Source organism: Dromaius novaehollandiae, chromosome 1, assembly GCF_036370855.1.
Source record: "Dromaius novaehollandiae isolate bDroNov1 chromosome 1, bDroNov1.hap1, whole genome shotgun sequence".
Lineage (NCBI taxonomy): Eukaryota > Metazoa > Chordata > Aves > Casuariiformes > Dromaiidae > Dromaius > Dromaius novaehollandiae.
In genome coordinates this window covers 67530152-67550397 of record NC_088098.1, presented here as the reverse complement: position 1 = coordinate 67550397, position 20246 = coordinate 67530152, and the positions used below count along the sequence as shown (strand labels likewise).

Sequence of the window (20246 nt, the reverse complement as noted above, 5' to 3'; positions counted from 1 at the left end):
CTTTCGGTCAAGGATATTCAACACCTACAAGACATCTGTGTGTATTATTTTTTCCCCAGCTTTTCGGGACAAGGATCCTGTAGGGAGAAAACAGCCTGTCTTACTTCAGCATTGGGCTTAAAAAGTAACGTAAGGGTGGTGGCATGTGGCGAGCAGCGCCCAGGCGTGCGTTTGGCCGGCAGACCCGGCCGCCGTGCCGGGCCATGCCAGAGCGGTGTGCGGGGAAGTTGGACTCCCAGCCGAGGAGGAGGAAACTTTTAACGCTGGAGTTTCCACTCCTTCATGAGCAGCTGAGATCCAGCACTGAGAGGCTTCATTTTCACCTTCAGAGATTTTTCTCATTACTCATTAATAGGGAGATATGTATCTTGCCATTTTTTCCTCTCATTTTTTGCGTAGGCAACTTATTGTTTTGTTTAAGCAAAGTATTTGGGAAGGAGTGACGGCGGGGGGGGGGCACGTTTGCCCGGGTCTCTCCCTGGCGCACTCGCGGGGAAGGTGATCCTGAGCTGCCTCAATAGAGGTCACTTGTGTGTGTGTGCGTGTCCCTGGTGTTTGTGTCTAGCATATGCATGTGGTTTTGCTGACTGCACTTGCAGGCTTGTAAATTTTCACCATGGGAAATTACCAACAAAGCCCAATCTGTCTCCTGGCTGCTTTGCACTTTCCGAGGGCGGCTGTACTTGAGCGAGCTGCAGAACGGGAGAGAGAGAGAGAAGGGGGGAGTGGGGAGGGGGGACAGGGAGAGGAAGGGTGGGTGGAGGGGGAGAGAGGTAAATAGCCTTAAATCGGAAGGGAGCTGCTTCTCTGTGGTCTTCCACAAGAGCTGCCTGGGCTCTGCTGGCTCAGTAATAACTGAGTGACCTTTTCTTTTGCTGTATTATGTCTGGCTGGTAAGGGATTGCATTTTGCAGCTGATAAAGCCCTGACTTCATTCAACTCGGCTCCTCACACGCTGCTTTAGGTAAGTTGTCTTCAGCCAGGACGGAGACAGACAGCCTTGGACTGCAAGATACTAAAAGGAGGACACCTGTAGCTCGGATGCGGTCAACACAATTACTTGGCGGATCCTTGAGGACCTCATTATTTTAAACTTAAAGAATAGCGATCTCCCTCCCCATCTCTCCCACCCCCTCTTTATTTTTTTTTCCCCAAACAATGCTTCTTTTTGACCTTTCCCAAGGAGAAGAGCTACAAAGCAGCCACTGTGCTTATTGAACTGCCTCCCCTGTATCGCTTAATTGAGAAGGTAAGTGAGGCAACTGTGTACATAAGCTTTGGGTCATTTGTGTATGTGTGTCTGCATCTCTCTGTGTCTCTCTCTCTCTCTCTCTCTCTGAGTCATAAGCTGGGGCTGCAATATACACACACATCTCTGCACTGCAACTTTCACTCAAGCTGCAGCTCTGAGACTGTTTTGTTTAAATCATGTGAGGCTTCATTATTTTTATGATGAGACATGAAATACATGCAAGCGGAGGATGCTGAGCGAAACCCATCCAACTGGATGTCTTGAGAAATAGCAGTCAAAGTTAACAATGAATTGCAGCAGCCTCCCCTCCCCCCCCCCCCCCGTTATTATTATTATTATTATTGCTTCTTCCAGAGCTTCTGGAAACGCGCTCTCAATTATCAAGGGAGTAGGTTCATTTCCCACTCCCCAGCTTTAATCCACAAGCCTCCCCGTACAGCAGTTTAATTTGCAGCCGGCTCGGCGGAGGGTTAACCCTTTAGGCAGAGGTGAGGCGGGAGCAGCCCGCGGCCGGGCGTGTGTCGGGGGCTGGCGGAGCCCCGGGGGGCGGCAGGGGCGCGCACGGCGCTGGCCGCCTCGGGGGGCCGCGCTGGGGCAGCGGATTTGGAGAGGAGAAGGGCAGCAGGCAGGCTGGGGTGTTACGAAACAGTAGTTCCATTTACGATCTTTTTTTCTTTTTCTTTCTTTTTTTTTTTTTGTTTCCCTCCCCCTTTCGTAGCGAGCGCGATACGGTATGCTAACGCTGCGTGTGACAGTTTAATCAAACCCATTTGTTACAACAAAGCTAAGGGACCGCTGGGATTATAGGATTACGGGCAGAGTTAGGGGAGCATGTGCCTTTTGCCATTGGCCGGGGCTCGGCGCGGCCGGTGCCTGGGGCTGCGCCGGCCCGGCCCGGCCCCGCCGCCCGCGGCTGCACAATAGCCGGGCTGCGGCGCTCCGCTCCCGCTCCGCGGCGCGGAGCCACTCGCTACTTTTGCCGGGATCCGGCGCTCTCAGGGAGCCGGAGCTCGCCAGGCACCCGTGAAACAACTCATGCAGAAAAAGGAGAAAAGTTTCGGTAAGGTCGCGGTCTCACGTCTTTAGCTCGCACGGAGCAAAACCGGTACCTTAGAGTAGCGTTGAGGGAAAGCAGCTTGTTTCTCTTTCCTCTTCAATACTGAATAGGCAGCAAGCGCGGGGGGGGCGGGGGTTGCGCGTGTGTGCTCTGAGAGACCCCAAATATCGCTTCCTAGGACAGCTTTGTAGGGCTGCTGCTCAAACCAATTAATCTTGCGCGGTGCAACAAATATTGCTACATTCTCTTCCGCCGCCTCCCTCTCCCCGCGTCTCCCCATCGCCCCATCCCTGCGATGCTTGAAAAGGAATTAGCACAAAAGGGTTGAGCGTCCAACTCCAAAAGGGATTCTTTGTTGTAGAGTGTATGTTTCTTATTTATTTTTTTATTTTGCATGTGAGCTGCATCAAAATTGAACTCAGTCTTGCAAATCTCTTGTTGGCCTTTGCCAAGCACTAGCACTTTGCTGCCATGGTAACTGTAATTAAACTGATAAGAGTGGAAAAATGTCAGTATCTCTGAGCCTTGCAGCTGCATTGGAGAAAAAGGGAATCAAATTGGTTCCCAGCACCACTGCTCTAAAAAAGGAGGGAGGGAGTGGGGGGTGAAGGGGGGGGGAACGACAGGGATAGGAACATAGCTAAGCAGCTCCAGTCCCTGAGATCTGGGTACATCTATTTGCTGTGTTGTCCCTTAGGGGGCTACAGCCTGCAGGGATGCTCTGGGCCAGTGAACAGAGAGAAACAAGCTTTTAGGCCCAATCTAGCTTTCAAAAAGAGAAGGGGAAAGAAGAAGAGAAATCTTTTGTTTGGTGTCTCTTGGCAATCGACTAGCCATGTTGGCCAAATTCTTTTAATCTGTATCACTGCTCCCAGCTGTGGGACTGCATCCCACCCCCCTTCTTTTTTCAGTTTTTAACTAACCTCTTCCTTTTTTTCCCTTCCCAACCCACATCCTAAAGAAAAGAAAAAAAAATTAGGTTCCTCTGTGGAAGGGGCAGGAGGTGAAGTTTAGTTATTTACTATGGGAAAATTAACTCAAAAGTATACAAAAGAGTCTATATTCAGAGTACTAAAAACCTTACTTTATTTTTTTAAAAAAAAAATGCGTGTTATGGAGTTGCGGTTACTTTGTTGTGTTAACTACAGAAGCTGAGACTGTGCGGATGAATGGCACAGAACAAGAGAGCATAATGGAGGCAATCAACCGTTAGGCTGGTTCACAATGCAATCCAGGCAATTAAAAGCTCACCAGAGTTTAAATGAAATGATTCTACTTATTTCTGTGCACCACACTGCACAGGCTATTATTTATGTCTCTTTTTTTAATTATGATTTCCCTTAAACTGTCAAATAACTCAGAATAGCAGGGTCTCGGAGGCAATAAGAATTTTCCACAGAACAATTTACATGCCAATCTAAAACTAGTTATGACTCCTGATGTGCTACATGCAAGTTCTGAAATGTTTCTTAGCTTCTGAAACCTTAACTTTTTTTTTTTTTAAGTCTGTGTCTGTATTGTCCTGCATAATTGGAGTACTGAATGCTTTTAGGGTGAAGCTACAAAGTAGGAAAGCATCTGAAAAGTATTCTTTTCATCTTCTACTGGATCTCTAACTCTCTTGTTGACTGCATATTGTCTGTCAGTTTGCCGTGTTCTACAGATCAGTGCACTGATACTTAATTTGCTCCAAACTGATTTTTATTTTTAAAGTAGAGGCAAGTTTTCCCTTTCTTGCAGTGCATCTTGCTGTCCTTGGTAGGAACGATGTGCCTGCCTCGGGGAGGGGGAGTGGAGAAGACTGGTCTTTAAAAGTTTTTAAATGATCTACTGCACGATGATATCCACCTTTTCTGTCTTTAACATGTCTTTCAAAGACTGTTTCAACTACAGACCAAAACTGTTCTGAAGGTCTTGTGCAGCACCTAGCACAGTCAGGGGCCAATCCTGGTCACGGACACTACCGCATCACCGACAAAATATAGTTCCATTTTGCCGGATCTCCGTTCTCCTGGATTTCGAGAAGGGTGATGGTTAGAGTGAAATGTTTCAGGGTTTTTTTTGTCTCTCTGCCTTTCTTCAGGAGGCTACTTTAGCCTTTTCTCGCAGTCTTTCCTCTTTATCCTGAACTTCATAGTTACAAATTGGTTGACAGTGTCTCATCACGCAGCAATAATAATAACGAGGGATGGGAGTTGGTTGTGCTGAACAACTCATTCAGGGTGACCAAGAGAAACCCAAAGCTCTGTAAATGAGGTTATGAGGATCTCCCTTCAGCAATCCTAAAGGTGGTGGATGGTGACTGAACAGTCTTACTCCTAACACAGCTCTGCGGTTTATGTGCAGTGTCTTGGGGACGGGACAGGAGGTGGAGGGAGGGAACGGAGGAGAGGCTAGAGGAAGCCCTTGAAAATGTACTGGGGTGAAATGAGAAGGGTTTGTGTGACAGACTAGGCTCAGGAATCGCTCGGCTCTGAGCGCAGCCCTGCTCTGTGATGCAGAGCGGGGGTAGGGCTCTGCAGGGCTGAAGGGAAAGCTGGATTTGATTTTTTTACAGCCTGGGTGTAGCACTTACGGGATTGTATGTTTTTTGGAAGTGCTCCACGAGCACTGCCTTCATGGGGGAGGGGGGAGCCAGGCGGCAGTGCTACGTGCCGCTTCCTGATATTTCAGCGGCAAGCAGTTTGGATGGTTTTGTGGGTGCTGCCAGCCTCTGAAAGGGTCCTTCCTGTGTCCTAAGGAATAAATGAGTACTCAAACCGCTGCCTGTGAAAAGCTGGCTAACAGTGAGCTGCAGGTATTCTTATTGCCAAATTAAGAGAGAGCTAAAAATACACAAGCGCTTATGTGGAAAGTGTAGCTGTGCTGGAGATCTTATGGGAGCATTAAAGGGAAGAGAGATGGTCCGTGAGGTGATCTGCATTGAGGTGGATCATACTACACAGGAAAAAGTGATCAAGTACTCTGCTTTCAAAATTAAGTGATTTAATCCAGGGCATGTAAAGGAAAGGGCATGCGCAAAGAATTTGGAGATAAAGTAAAACACTTCTTGGAGCACTGTTTTGTGCTTTGCTGTGTTTAGATCCATTTTATATTTCAAAAATAAGTGCAACGCTTTTTATAATGAAATAGTAGTTTTGTTAGATTTCAATTAAAATAGAAGTAGTTTGATTACAAGTAAAATGAGAAAGGATCTGAAGAGCGAAACACTCCTTCCCTCCAAAAGCTGCTGCGGATGGAATCCCTAATCCGAAGATACTGCCAGGGGGATGTCAAAGCCACCTTCTCACTCAGCCTCAAGAAAGCAGACGTGAAAGGCTGTTAACACTACTTCCATGGGGTGTCTGTCCCTTTCCACTTCTCTCTACAAGGAGGGTTTGGAAGCGGGGAATAGGCAGACCATCTCAACAGTGCTTTGTCCACTTTCTTACTGTAGCAAACATCCCAAAAGTAGTGCAGGGGTATCTGTGAGACTGTGCAAGCCGTGGGTTTAGTGATAATAAGATAACCTTGTGTTTGCATCGTATACCTCGGGAGCTGTCAGGCTTGATTATTGCCATTTGCTCAGATACACGCTTATTTAGCCTTGTTTCTGTTGCACCTTGTTCACTTGGGAACGCGCAGGGCAGTAGATCCACCTGGATCAGAGGCTGTCAGCTGCCGTTTCTAAACTGGTTCCTTATCAGGTGAATTTTTACATTAATTTTTTTTAAAGCCCCTAACTGTGTTAGCTCCTAGTTTATCCTGGATGCCCTCAAGCTAAAGATTAAAGCCCTAAAACAGTCCTGCATGCTTCTGAACTTTTTTTTACTGAGTTCCAAGAAGTTGGTATAAACTGCAGTCTGTTTTATATGTTTATGTTCTCTATGTCATCAGAGAGAGGATTGGGGATAAGCATGTTGTTGGTGCCTAGCAGATATTTATACTTTTCTGTTTTATGCAACTTTCAGATTTTTCTACTGTGTGAAGATGTAAGAGATCCAGCAGGACTTCCCCTTACAGTCAGTTTTAGGTTCTTTATTACAAATCTCTGACTGCTTTTAGTCATTTATTTATGGCTGTATTAACATGCTGCTTTGTGTATGCACCCTGGATTTAGGCGAGTCAGCTGGCAATTAAAAATGTTATAGAGGCTCAGCTGTCGTCTTATGGTACTTGCTTAGGATGAGATGTGTGGTCATTCCTAGACCTGCCGTAGACTTCCTGGGGAGCCTTGTGCAAGTTGCTGGACCTCATCCTTCCGCCCACGAACAAGAAATGGGCGGGAGCTATGAGAGTAGTTGCTTGGAGAGTAGTGGAAAGGCAACAACGCTGCTCGTACACTGACGATAGAAAGAAGATAGAAGATAGAAAGATAAAAATCTTACACGGTTTTGTTGTGAGCTGTAGACACTGCACAGTAGTAATGCCATGGTACTTCAGAGTGCCCCCTAGGAGACCTTCGTCTCTCTGTAACTGAATGGTTAATTTAGCAGATGAGTAGATCACTCCAAAATGCATAACGGTGCATTGCAAACGGGGGAGCAGGGCTGTCGTAATAGTATGTCACGGTAAGAATGACTTTTTCTCATTCAGTGACCATTGAGCTTCACAGGTGGAACTTGGGAGCTGAGTTTGGTAACCCTGAAAATCTCTTAATGGGCTCCACAGTCAGCATGGGCCACATAAATCCAGTGTGCTGTATGTACTCGTATGCTTGCAGATGCCCTGGAAGCCTCAGCTGGCGTAGCATTTAGCCTCTTGTCTTCGTAGCGCTGATATCCATAAAGGCACGGTATACCATTGCTTCAAAGATTACACTCGTTTTCCTGTTTTCCTTATAAGAGCTCTTTTTTAAAACACAAACAACAAAAAAAAAACCTTCATGTTCTAGCTACCTGAGACTGCCTTTCTGTAGTGGTGTGTTACAGCACCAACTGAGATCTGCTGATAAAAGCTGGAACTGTAAAGCTTTCCTAACAGTAGGTAGTAGAGCATTCTTGATGAGGAGCTCTTGAATTTGCTTTTCTTTGTTACAAGACTCTCTGACCTTTCCCAGTCTCTGCATAAGAGCTGGGCACCATTCACTAAATCCGGGGGTAGAATTTTCTTGTTAACAAAGGCATTCATTTCCCAGTCTTGAAAAATTCTCACTGTAATGTTAAGATGCACTGTAATGAGTAGCTTTTTTTCTTTTCTTTTCTTTTTTTTAAGTTTCAGCTCTGATTGGCTTAAAACAGTGAGATAACCTAATAATCAAACCGTGTGTTGGTTCTCTCTTTCTCTGATGCCTGTCTGATGTACAAGCAAGCATCTGCAAGGCTATGATTTTGCTTCTTCTAAAAAATGACTTTCAGAGGATTGGTCTAAGTGTAATGGGATAACAGTTCATGAGATTAACCAAGAGAGATCAGTCTAAGCGTTTTGGAGCAGTGACCTCTTCTCCTCCTCTACTGTAAAACTGAGTGCGATCGACTTTGGTATGGATCTTTGGCAGCTGGCCGCGGTGTTCAGCCTACAGTTGCTCTCTCATAACCATTCAGACTTTGGTGAAAGTGGAACACAGTTATTTAAATGCTATCTGCCACTACATCAGAAGGTGAATATACATAATTGACATCACTGTACTCTTTGCCCTAAACTAGCTGCTGGCTAAGTTTGGGATTAGAAAGTGGGAGATGGATTTTCTTGGGGGAGGGGGTGGGGGGGTGAGGGCGGGGTGATAAACTAAAGTATCTGACCTTGTGTGGATTATTTGAAATCGGATTTTTCAGACAGTCCTTAGACTTAAGGTCTGAAGATGCTGCTACTGAAGTCTCTGGAAATGCGATTACTTCATTCATGTGCATTGTAAGAACTGAAATATTAAACAACAAAACAACCCTTCCCTTCCCTCTCTCCCCCTCAAAGGTCATGTCAGACCTCCCTGAAAATCTAGCTCTGAGTCTCTAATAGCTTCAGTCTTTCCATTTCTAGAATCTGGAGTGCTTCTGTACGCTATAAAGATGTAAATAGGTCCAAATATGTAAGTTTAGGTATGCTTGCCATCACAGACACTGTTTAAATCATTGGTCATTAGACACCAGATGTGCTGGGCAAAAGTGGGCGACTTTTCAACTGAACTGTTTGTGTTGATTTATATTTTAATTCCTCTCATCATATTTCTTTCCAGCAAAGAGACCAGGTAAATGAGGTGTTTAAGAGAAGCTGTGGAACTTAGACCAGTGGACGTTTCGGCTTCTAAATTTATCTAAATAATGTTTTCAGCTTGCTGTGGACTATTTAGATTATTTCACTCTATCTACATGATTGCCTTTTTAATGAACTGGGTGTGTATGGGAGTGGAAAGATGAAGAAAGGAAAGAGACTGTCTTGGGGGACTGTCTGTTTTTCACTCCTCTCTTGTCTTGTTATATTGCAGGTATACAAATGCTCTCAGTCCAGCCAGACACCAAGCCGAAAGGTTGTGCTGGCTGCAACCGTAAGATTAAAGACCGGTATCTTCTAAAGGCCCTGGACAAATACTGGCATGAAGACTGCCTGAAATGTGCCTGCTGTGACTGTCGTTTGGGGGAGGTGGGCTCTACTTTGTACACCAAAGCCAACCTTATCCTTTGTCGCAGAGACTATCTGAGGTAGGCCACATCCTTCTTACCTTCACTGACAAACTTTGTAATTCTGTTTAGTCTTTATAGTAAGCGTGGCATGAGCAATACTTGATGTCTGTAAGACAAAGTATTATATTTGGAGCATAGGAAAACAAATACTGAATTATAGAGATAAAACTAAAATCCACAAGTCATTTTCTACATACTGAATCAAAAAGCACCAGGTCTCGTGCACAGCTGCCAGTTTTCTGATTCTAATACCAAGGTCTCCTCTTCGGAGACGAGGAGGAAGAGAATAGAAGAAACATGGTGTTTCTTGTGGCGCTGCATTTCCTGGCATCCAATCACCTTTTAAATGCAACATGGTGTTCAGTCACAGTGGCCTAAAACTACAGGGCTGTGTGTGTCTTTAAAACAGTGTGAGTGCAGGGTTTGAACTCTGAGGAGGACTTCACTCTTCTTAGTTTATGCACCTTTGTCCTCTTAGTTTGCCAGATAGATTTCATTTATAGTGTTGGTAGTTACCAGCATGTTTTCCTCGTGTTAAATCACTTTGTAGATATTAGATTTAAATCCACTTTGGTCTTGATCTAGCTTGGTGACCTGGGTGGGACTCTCGGTAACCTGTTGCTGCTTTTCAGAGATAGCAAATCGTCACCTGTTTTTCTACCTTCTTGTTTGCTTGTGGACCTTCGTTCTTGAGAATATTTGAAGTGTAACTTGTAGCAAAGTACCGCTAAGCAGTACTGAGCTAGTTTATCTGCAGAGTATGTGTGGATAAATAGGGCTACTTGCAGAAGATAAGTTTAATCGGGAAGTTTAGTCTCCCTAGGCTCTCAATAGTAAATAGAGGGAGAAAGAGGCTCCTTTGGGGTGATTCAGAGCACCTATTTCCTATAGGAGCCCCTCTCCGCCATTCCCTCTAGAGGAGGCCTAATGAGACTAGCTGCCTTAGGCTAACGTGAACTTCTGGGAATACTTCCCCTGCCCTCGTAGTGAAGTCTTCTTTTTAAAGGGACACTCAAGTCTGTAATACATCAGGGAAAAATTAAAGTTATTTCTGAATGTGTTAACTTACAAGTTCAGTCTTAGCGCAGGCACCAAAATATGAGGCTCCTATCCACCAAGCAGTTCCCAAGTCGTACAGCATGGGTAGGCGAGAACAGAAATTGAGATTAAACTGTTAACAGTTCTTGGTACTCTGGCGCTCTGTATTAAAATATTGTTTTTTCTAGAGTGGAACAAAAAAAAAAAGATCTGGGCACCTGCTTTGTACTTCTGTTGAGCTGGGTGTTCGGGTCCGCAAAGCAGTTGAGGGTTCTTCAGACGTGGTCTTGGATTACTTAGTGGTGAAAGTGCTCTGTTGCCATTTAAAGCTCTGCGAAAGGACACAAGAGAGTACTGGAATTGAGCGTAGCGTATGCACCTTAAAGTTACTGCATTAAGGCTACCAAAGAAGTAGCTAACAGAATCTTGTTTTTAAAAACCAAAGGGGAAATGTTTAAAAAAATGAGTAGAAGGGAATTATTGTACAGGACCATAGGTCACTTGTGCTTGATCTTAAAGCGTGTATCTTTTTACAGAGGTGTTGTAATAGCTTCTGGGAGAGGGTAAGGCTTTTTCTAATTTTTTAAACGCATTTTAAGAATCTCTTTTCTTACAAGTGACTGCAGGAGTGAAAGAACTCTGCTGTGGCAGTTTGATCTAGTGCCCAAATTTACTGGGGACTTTGAACTTGCTGAATCTCGCAAATACTAGTGCAACAGATCAATGTCTTAAAATCAAGAACAAAGTGATCTAGTAATACAGATGTGAGCAAAGGGTTTCCCCACACATGCATGCACGCACCCACATCCTGTTGCTCTATGGTCCTTGAAGGTCTAGCAGGAGTAAACATTTTGCTAGCAGATTTTTAAAACTCTTGGTAAGTAACGCACAGAAAAGAGACCGTTTTTACCCAACGGTATCTGCCATGACCTTATTCAAAACCAATGTTTAGATTATTTGTTCATGTGCAATATTTGGACCAGTGAAAACTAACTAGCACAGATGAAAAATCCTGTAGTCGTATTTAAGAATTTCTGATTTGTTTCTAGATTTATCAAGTCTTAATGAAGCTATTTAGTCATGAGCCTTTTTTTAGTGATTCTTGTGAGTGCATAGATTTAAACTTGGTATTTACACTAAACTTCAAACTGATGCACTTAAGGTAATTGCAGATAGTCATTTGCCTCATTGCATCTTATCTACTTAGTTATGCAGTGAACCTATAAAAGTGATCTTTTTAATGCTAATGCATAAACTAGTTAAATGTTCTCTAGCTTTGTAGTCAAATAAGCTTTCATATTTAGCAACCTACTTGACATGAATTTAAAGAACAAATTACTTTGTACTAATGATCAGATTAGGGTTCGATTACAGTTTCAAACTGTCCTCTTAATTTTTTTTTTCTTTTCAACCATAAAGGGAATCTTTGCTGCATGTAAAACTGTTCAAGCTTCCTATTAATTTATGTGGTGCCCTCTAGAGGATATGTGGCTTGTATGATACTATAAAGAGTAAAATTGCTTATCAAATTGTCTCTCTGTGTTCATTATGTCTTTCAATAAGACAACCATACTACAGATGCTATAAGCAATAATGCAGCTACTTTGTGTGTTTTAACATTCATGGTTAGATTCACAAACTGTGTGATTGTGTCTTTGGCTATTTGCAAAGATACTTCCAGTATCTCTCACTTAGAAATGCCTGCCAAAAAACCTAAAGATTCCCTCATCCCTGATGCACGCTCTCATGCTGCCTTTTAGCCCTCAGATACCCTCAGAGGTAGCTCGGAGGCTGAGATACTTTGACAAGCTCTTTAGATATACCTCATACCTTTAGAACATCAAAACTTTCTTGGCTTTAGCTCTTCACTTAGGTAAAATTAATTTTACCTATATTAAGGCCCTTTTTTCTTAGGCAGAGGGGGCAGAAGTCTTGAATGAGGGAATGAGCTTGGAAGATGTTCTGGGTGCAAGAGACCAGGCTTCAGCCTGGGACCTGGATCACGTGAGTCAGGCGAGGGGTTTTGGAGGTGGGGTACAGCACGGAGGGTATTAGGGTGGCCGCAGCAGGAGGGAACTCCATGGTGTTAACAAGGATGAGAACTGACTTGAGTAAAGAAAGGACTCGATGTTAGAAATAACATACACGGTGAAAATGATATGCAGAGTATAATGCCCCTGCAGGCTTCTGTCTCCTGCTCGTATACTCCTGGGTTAAAAAGTGAAGACTTAATTTGAGGAACTTAGGTTTACTCCAGTATTTCAAGTCTGTTTACAGTAAGTGAAATATATGAGAAGGGTTTTTTTTCTTTCTTTTTTCCTCCAGAGCTGTGGAATGACATCTTAATGTATCAACCTATCCCAGTCTGTCCTCTGTGCTGACTGGCAGCATGTGCATTTACAAGCACAATATTCCCTTTGAAATCTGTCATTACTGCCATTAATGACCAGTTGTTATGTTAACAGCCCAAGGGCTGTTAACATATCAAACTGGTTGTTAACTGGAAGGTTATTACTTATTTAACCCTCAGGTAGGAGCTGTACGAAATGTGCTTTGGCTGTGCACTCTGGGCCGCTTCTGCCCCAAACAAGGGGAAAACAGCCGCGTGTTTGCCTCTGGGGGTGCCGGGGATCTGCTGCCTGTTCCATCTGCGCGCTGGACTGGTGCGCGCTTGGGAGGTTCCCCTGCTCTGGCGTATCTTCCTCGTTCCTGGCGCAGCCCTGCACGGTCCCGTCTTCTAGCTTTGCGCGCAAGTGGGCAGCTGCAGATATTTCTGGATGCACAGTAAAGCCTGCAGCATGTTTGAGATTAATATCTGGCCCCTAAAAGTGTAAAACGAAAGCCCCACAATTACATGTAACTCAGTTGCATTAAATAATGAGCTTCCTCAGATGCAGCGAAAATATGAAAGTACAGCTGTGCTAAGCTAGTAGCAATGTAGGTCAACCACCCTTTTCACTTAGGTTTTTAACTACGCAAACCCTGCTGAGCGACCAATGACTACAAAGTGCTGTTTCATTCCTATTTAATTTTGGCAGCGTTTTACTGAAGAGCAGGCATTCATGCAGCTAAATTATCTTCACCGTTTCTGGTTTTAACTCCAGCTCTATGACACTAAATGTTGGAGTGCATATCTCTTAGTAAACACAAAGAATATGGTTTCTGATTTTTTTTTCCCCCCAAATCCATCTCTTAACATGGAAATTGAATTAGAACTTTTATTACTTTTTGCATAATTTCCCTAGCCAGGCAAACAGATCATAGGAAAAGGATTAACAAAACTAATATACTGGGGTGGGATTTTTGCTCTTAAACACATCCAGAGGCATATTGAGGCTGGGGGGCGGAAATATGACACAACTCTGCCCCCCTTTCCCTCCCCCAGTTTGATAATGGTTTGGCTTGTAAATGTGCTGCAGACTTTAGAAATATCACTGAGCGGTTATGAAGATGAGTAGATCACTGTTGCTTAAGGAAGGGGCAAATCGTGGTTTTATTTCTCACGCATTTGCTAGTGTGAAGACGAGACAAACTGAGTTTTTAAACGCCTATATTGGACCGGATCTTGTAAATAATGAAAACTGACTACAGAAACTAAAGTGTTTAACCATGAGCATCGTGAAGATGTTGCCTCTGTAAAATATTTAGCTTGTGAAAGGATGCAGGCGGAAAAGAGTTGAGCTTAGGAAGCAGCCTTTTCTTGTCTAACTGCTCTTGCTCTAAAGGCAATTATTATTAAAAAAAAATTATTATGTACGAATACTTAAAAATTCAAGGCAGACTTAAAATGTCTTGTGGTCTGGTACTGATTAGCAGATCCTGTTTCTCTATTGTGTAGTGGAAAGTGCATGTTAAATATTGTAGGCATCTAAGATATCAGCTCTTTTAAATGTGTGTATAAATACTCCAGATGGATATTTTCATGGGTAGTGGGATATAAGGTGTTTTCATAAATGACACCTCAGTATACTTTTTGCCCAGCTTAATTAAATAAGGGTAGATCTTTAAAGATTTAAGTACTTTGAGTTTTCAGGAATAGTGAGGTATTTACAGAAGTGAGGCTTAGGAGAGCTCAGCTTTCTTCATTAAAGCTTTGTAGGATTGAACCCTTATTTACATAAATACCCTTGTTGAAATGCATGGAAGTATTCATGGCAGTAAGGGTTTGCAGGGATGGGCCCTAAAATATTTTAAAATATATATAAAAATGGTAGCTGGAATGGTCTGCTTGTTTTAATGTTATTGTGTGTGTGAGGTGCATGTTCTCCTAAATTTACATTAATTGTATCATTTAGCATGTCTTTAAAAAAAAATAGCAGTAACACTAACTCTTCCACTAACTACCAACTGTTTTGAAATCCTCAAAACACCTTTATGGTTCTTGAAGGGATGAGGGTATACTGCAAGGGGAGTAATGCACAGACACACAGTTAATCCACCCAGCTTGCAAATAATAATGCTTTTGATTTAGTTGCACTCTAGCTAGTTTAGCCTGTTCTTATTTCAGTTCGTCTATAATAGCTTCTAATAAGAAACGTTCAATTAAGCTGTTAAAATTGGTGTTTAAGTCATGTTGAAATGCTGTAAAATGTGTGTACTCAAGTTTGACGCTCTTCAGTAGTTCCATGTGTTCGCTAGCATCTTCTGGTATTTTTCTTCAGAGCTGCCAAATTTTTAATAATTGTATTATTTTTAGTGGTTTAAAATACACAGTTTAATTTCCAAGGATGTAAATGTTCCCTCTTATAAGGCTTCTTGAAAAACAGACACTTCTTGCATGTTGTCAAAATACCTCATTAATCTCCTGGAAATGTTCAAAGAATTTCAGGAGACTTTTCAGATGAAAGTACAGTGCATCTTAAAACTTCTCCTACAGCTCATCGTTACCTTACTGTAGTAGGATGTATTTTGATGGAGAATTATTTTACTACAAAGATTTTTCTCAATTTATAGTAGCTCGATAAACCCTTAATAAAAGTAATGACTTTGGGGGGCAACCTAGGTAAATCTGTAGTGCTGTAGGATGGGTTAACATTCTTGCTGAAAAAAATCAGTTTTATAGGGCTGCTCTAAGTTTCTTCTATAGCCTTTTTTAAAATCCAATGGAAGTGAGCTTGTAAGAAGTAAAAATTCTTGATTTCTTCCTTGCTGAATTTTCCTTCCTAAGTGATTCCAACTACTATTTTTATATAATAAGTTTAAAATAATACCATATTAAAATGCTTTACTTTAGGAGATAATATCACCATTTACTTTATGATATATTTGTCATCCAAGGTTTAATCGGAAGCTTTCTGGGTTTTTTTTGACCAGAAGCATGTGCAAAACAGTGCGTCTGTATATACTGTAGTGGTAAAATTTTTAGCAATTATTGCTTAGAATGGAGATGCTTAAAAAAAGTTCTGACCCCTGCTATGTATCTGTTCTTAAACAAATTGAATCTTTTTTTTCCCCAGTTTTCATTATTTGTTTTGTGGATATTTTACCCAAAGTGAGAAATAAAACTCTCTACTATGTAGTTCATTTAAAAAAAAAAAAAAACTTACCAAATTTTGTCTCATTGTATTTGCCAAATCCTTCAAATATTTTAGATGTATTATATAACGTTCCTCGCTAATTTGAATGTTTTAATAATAGTAACAAGCATAGCTCCTTTGCCTAAAATGACAGTCCTGAGCAAATTGAAAATTACAAATACTGTTCACCTTGGAATACAAATTCCCTGTAAAATTTTATAACAGATAATTGAAAAGTGGCCAGCAAAAGGACAATGTTGTTACTTTCAGCCTTTCTGACTTCAGGATTTTTTTTTTCTTTTTTCCTGTTTCCAATGAAGTTAAATATGTTCATGACAGATTTAGAAACCAAAATACACCGTATGCAGTAGACAAATGATTTCTAAATAAAATTGTTTTTGACTATCACTGGACTTAAGAATGCTATAATTTGGGGTATACTTTACCAGATGCCTCATGCTTTAAAGGTTGATTCTTCTCAGTGGATTCTTTATGATGATGATAATGGAAGGCCGTCTAAGTAAATCTAAATATTAGTCACAAGCTTAATCTTTTTTCCAGTCTAAATGTTCTTGAACTTTTTTTAAGTCTTTTTTCTTTTTCAGACCCAAATATCTGAAGCAAAGAATATATGTTGCCAAAAAAATCTACATATTTTAAAGTGAAACAGATGTAAAACAATTTTGGTACTGTTGTTTTACTCCTTGCATATTCTAAATTCATTAGCCTTTGGACACTTATCTCTTGCGTCTCATTATATGTGCTTGGTGTTTTCTAAGAAATCAGTAGGCTCATATTTTAAGAGAGAATAGGTCCTTTAAGAAATCTCTAGAATATGCTGCTTTTAAAGGTATATGTAAGAGCCTACCTGAAAAAGGATGGATGGTATAGCTAGCTGTACCTGACTTGGAGGAAAAAAGTGTAATGGAGGGTTTATTTCAGATTAAATATGACTGGAACTAACTAAATTTTGGATTTATAGAAACTACTGGTTCTGCATCTTTCTAATGTTCAGAAAGTTTTTTTTTAATGTTAAAAGAACCATACCCTGCATCAAAAATTCACATAACTAATGATGGATTTTGGCAACTTAAATGACAGGACAAGTATTTCAACCAAAATTTGATTATGAACCATACAGCCCTTCTTTTTGAAAGTAATGTAGCTTGCTAAAGTACCTTACAAGCTCTCCATGCTCATGTCTTCTGTGTACACCTGCTTGGTATTACACTTCTGCTTATATTTATGCAGAAATCATGGTGAAATTCTGCATCTACATTATACAGGTACTTGGATTGGAATATGATAGGAGTGGTCCTGTCTTCTCTAAGTCTGGTTAAGATCGACTTTAAATGTATGCTGAGAAGAAAGCATTTTGATAGCTCCATTGCAATCAGCAGAGTTAGTTGCAAGCCTAAGTTAAGCATGTGCTAAAATGTCACGAAGGAGTGAGGATACAGAGCATATATAATGCAGTCTATATTCCAGCCTCAAATGAGAACTGCAGCTACTAGCAACTGAATAGTATCTAGCACCTATGTTTTTTGAAACTTTTTTTTTTTTTTTTTTAGGCTCCAATTAACTGCAAAATATTTTCACTTGGGATTGGAGTGAACCCTGTTTATCTAGTTTATAACATAAAAAACAGCAAGGGAACACTGCTAGCTGAAAATCACCCCTTTCATAAAATAGAAGCGTGCGCTCAGATCTGGATTCATGTTCCATGGGAAACGCTCATGCAGTTCCTGTGTTAAATGGCATTCTGCAATACTGTAATTTAAGCTTTTCATTTTGCCTTTTGCAAAAATGATTATGTCTTGTGTTGGCACAAACTGGATAAAAGTGAGAATTGCACAACATGCAAAGATAAAATTGCTTTTGCTGGCGGGGGGAGACGAGAAGATCGGGGATTTTATTGCATCTTTTCTATATTTTTTGGAGAGGTGAGAATAAACACAGTCAAGTTATACATTTGGATATGCTGCAACTGATGATATATTGGACTAATTAGGAAGCCTCTAGGTTACATCAGGTAACAAATGGCACCTTGCTGCTGTCTCACGGCTTTCAGATTGCTCCTTTGTGGGTGAACCTCTGAACTCGATGTGGAAGCGTTAGCGCTTTTCCCTCCGAAAATTGAGTCAAACATGCAAAATGCTCCTGTGTCAAACTGCATGTTTGTTCAAGGCCAATTTCACAGCCATAAATATTAGCATACGGGGGTGGGGGAAGGCCTCAGGTTCTAGCTTTGGTAATGGTAATTATTATTTTGTGACCCTGTATTGAACAGTGTTACTGTTCAGCCAGGGGACAAAATACGTTATTTTATAGTGTTGTTTATTTGCAGCTACCTGAAGACAAATAAGCATTACTTACAGAAAAGTTGATGCTGATCCAGATTAAATAATTGAGCCCCCTTTGAAGATATCTATTCAAAAAGAGAAAAAATACTACCAAGTAGAGGAAGTTGTTATTGCTGCTCAACCTCTAAAAATGGTTCCAGTAACAATCCCTGAGCTTTTTTAAATACTTAAGTTTTTAGAAGGGGTTTCTAGGCAGTGATAACTTAAAGGAGTTACAGGCTACAGATTAGGGACGGTGGTAACAGTTGTAATAACTGTGAATTATCGATTTAGATTTCATCTTTTGTCACTATGGCTGCTTCTACATAAGTCCTGCTTTTCTGTAGTCAGGACTGTTGCCTTTGGAGCTACTATTCCTTCTCAACACTTGCATAGCAAATTAAGTTTGTGTTTCTGTTTGTTAAGATAGGAGAAAACTTAAAAATCCATGTTCCTGTGAAGAAACAAATTGCATCTTTCCACTTTCTTATTTACATTAAAGAAATTTTCCCCAGAACTCAGATATTTTAGGATTTGAAGTTTAGGGGTTGGGGGTACTTTTTTGTTTGTAGTTTTTCTTTCCTCCTCTTCCCCCCCCAATGATTTTTTTTTTTTCCCAAGGAATCCTCATACACGTAATCTGCTTTCCTTACACAAAGCGTCACAGAAGACGGTCTCAATAAGGTGGTGTTCTCTACTAGTTTTTGTTGGCTTCCTTATTTAATGTGTAATCTGATACATTTAAGAACACTTTATACTAAAATAACATTAACCCTAATCCTGTAAATATATACTACATGCTTGACTTGATGTACCCTGAATAATCCTATTGAAAGCTACAGGGCCTATTAATTTAGAAACATGCCTTAGTAAATCCAAATATTTAAAATTGGAGTGGCTTTGCATGCAAACCTATTGCACATTGCCCTGTCCAAATTTTTAGCGTACTGCGTATTGTGCAGCTGCTATGCCTGCCCGTAGCAGGACTTCTCTGCCTTGGCCCCCCGGCTCAGGAAAGACCCCAAACTGCACCGCTGTTGCAACCTAGGCAGCTTGTTCGGGCCAAGTTGTCCGATGAGACGTGCAACCCACCCTGCATCAAGTACAGCCCCGGCACATCAATCAAAGCTTTGACATTCGTAACTGAGTTGCTCTCTTCCTCTCTGTCTGCAAGGACGGGTCTTTGTATGTTAATTTTGCACCATGACCACCCCATATCGGGCTGCTCGTAGGTGATTAAGGGTCTAACTCCAGGACTGCCTGTGTAACCCCTTGGCAGCTCACAGGCTCTGCTCATTGCGCTTTCTGTGCAGGACAGAGAGCGGTGGCAGGTGGGACCAAGTTGGTCAAAAGGCTCTGAGACTTCGTATCGATCTTTGTGTATGGTGAGTTCTCGATGCACTTTCTCCTCGCGCTCCAAAATTGGACTGTCGAACCTATTTGGTATACTCAACAGCTTCAGAGGTCTATAAGGCTGTGTCCATTTTTATTAAGATCATGATATCCTGCATTTCTATGCTGCACAGAGATACATTATTTAAAAAAAAATCCAGGATGACATTGAGTACTTTTAACAGGCACCACTAAAAAGTAAGTTAAAATATGTTCTTTCTGTTGGGAATTTCACTTATTAGAACAACCTTAAAATCTACAGGAAATGCTGAAAAACGCCCCAGCAAATGTGCTGTTTTTAATGAGGCTCACTGTAGTCTGAAGGTAGCCAAGAGCGCTTCCCCCTAGCACCTCCTTACCCAATTCAGTCATAACACTGAGTGAACTGCTAGTAAAAAGATGCAGTGAACAAAACAAAGAGAAATGACTACTTCGTGAGCCTACGTCTAGCTATGGGTGTTCTGTGCTTTTCTGAGGCCTTTTAATATGATCCCTGATGTCCCTGGCAGATTCCCAATTACTTTCCATCTCCAGGTGCAGCACTGCCTCATCATTTTCCTGTAATATCCATAACTAGTGTCCTGTCTTATTCCCTTTCCCTGTTTCCCGTGCATCTTTTAAGTAGGTTCTCATCTGATACTTACGGGTAAAAAAAAAAAAAAAAAAAAAAAAAATGCTGTGTAAAAGCACACTTAAAGTGTGTTCGGTAGGTGGTACTGCCCATTACAGATTCTTTAAGAATTCAACTATGGAATTGTTCAAAGGTGATCACAAAAGGTTAGACTGGCTATTAATCAGGTAGACTTACTATCTTGGCAGATAAAACATCTTGGGCAGATAAACAGCTTTTCTTGTGTCCTGTTGAAAGAAGTAGTTTTTAATCAATTTTATTTTATATACATGCCTAATGTTATTTTAGCAGACCTATCTCCTTGCTTTTGTGTGTGTGTGTGTGTGTGTGTGTGTGTGTGTGTGTCTGATGCTTCATTTTAACCACCTCAAATCCCTTTCTTCTGAAATTTGGCCCTTTCTCCTCCTAAGTTTGATCCTTCT

General features: G+C 41.4%; 1 protein-coding gene across 5 annotated transcripts in view; it reads left to right on the top strand.

The window, feature by feature from the left end:
- The window catches only part of LMO3 (LIM domain only 3), a 58902-nt gene that overhangs the window by 742 nt on the left and 37914 nt on the right, over nt 1–20246 (top strand). For 2 of the 5 annotated variants that reach the window (XR_003260372.2, XM_026107817.2), the window contains exon 2: nt 8710–8923. Coding sequence is in view for 4 of the 5 variants with exons in the window: in XM_026107817.2 (XP_025963602.1) it covers nt 8710–8923 (214 nt within the window). In the remaining variant the exon portion in view is untranslated. Of the gene's footprint in view, nt 1–770; nt 1250–1924; nt 2313–8709; nt 8924–20246 lie in introns of those variants that run through there. The other 3 variants (XM_026107822.2, XM_026107819.2, XM_026107818.2) reach the window with 3 other exon arrangements.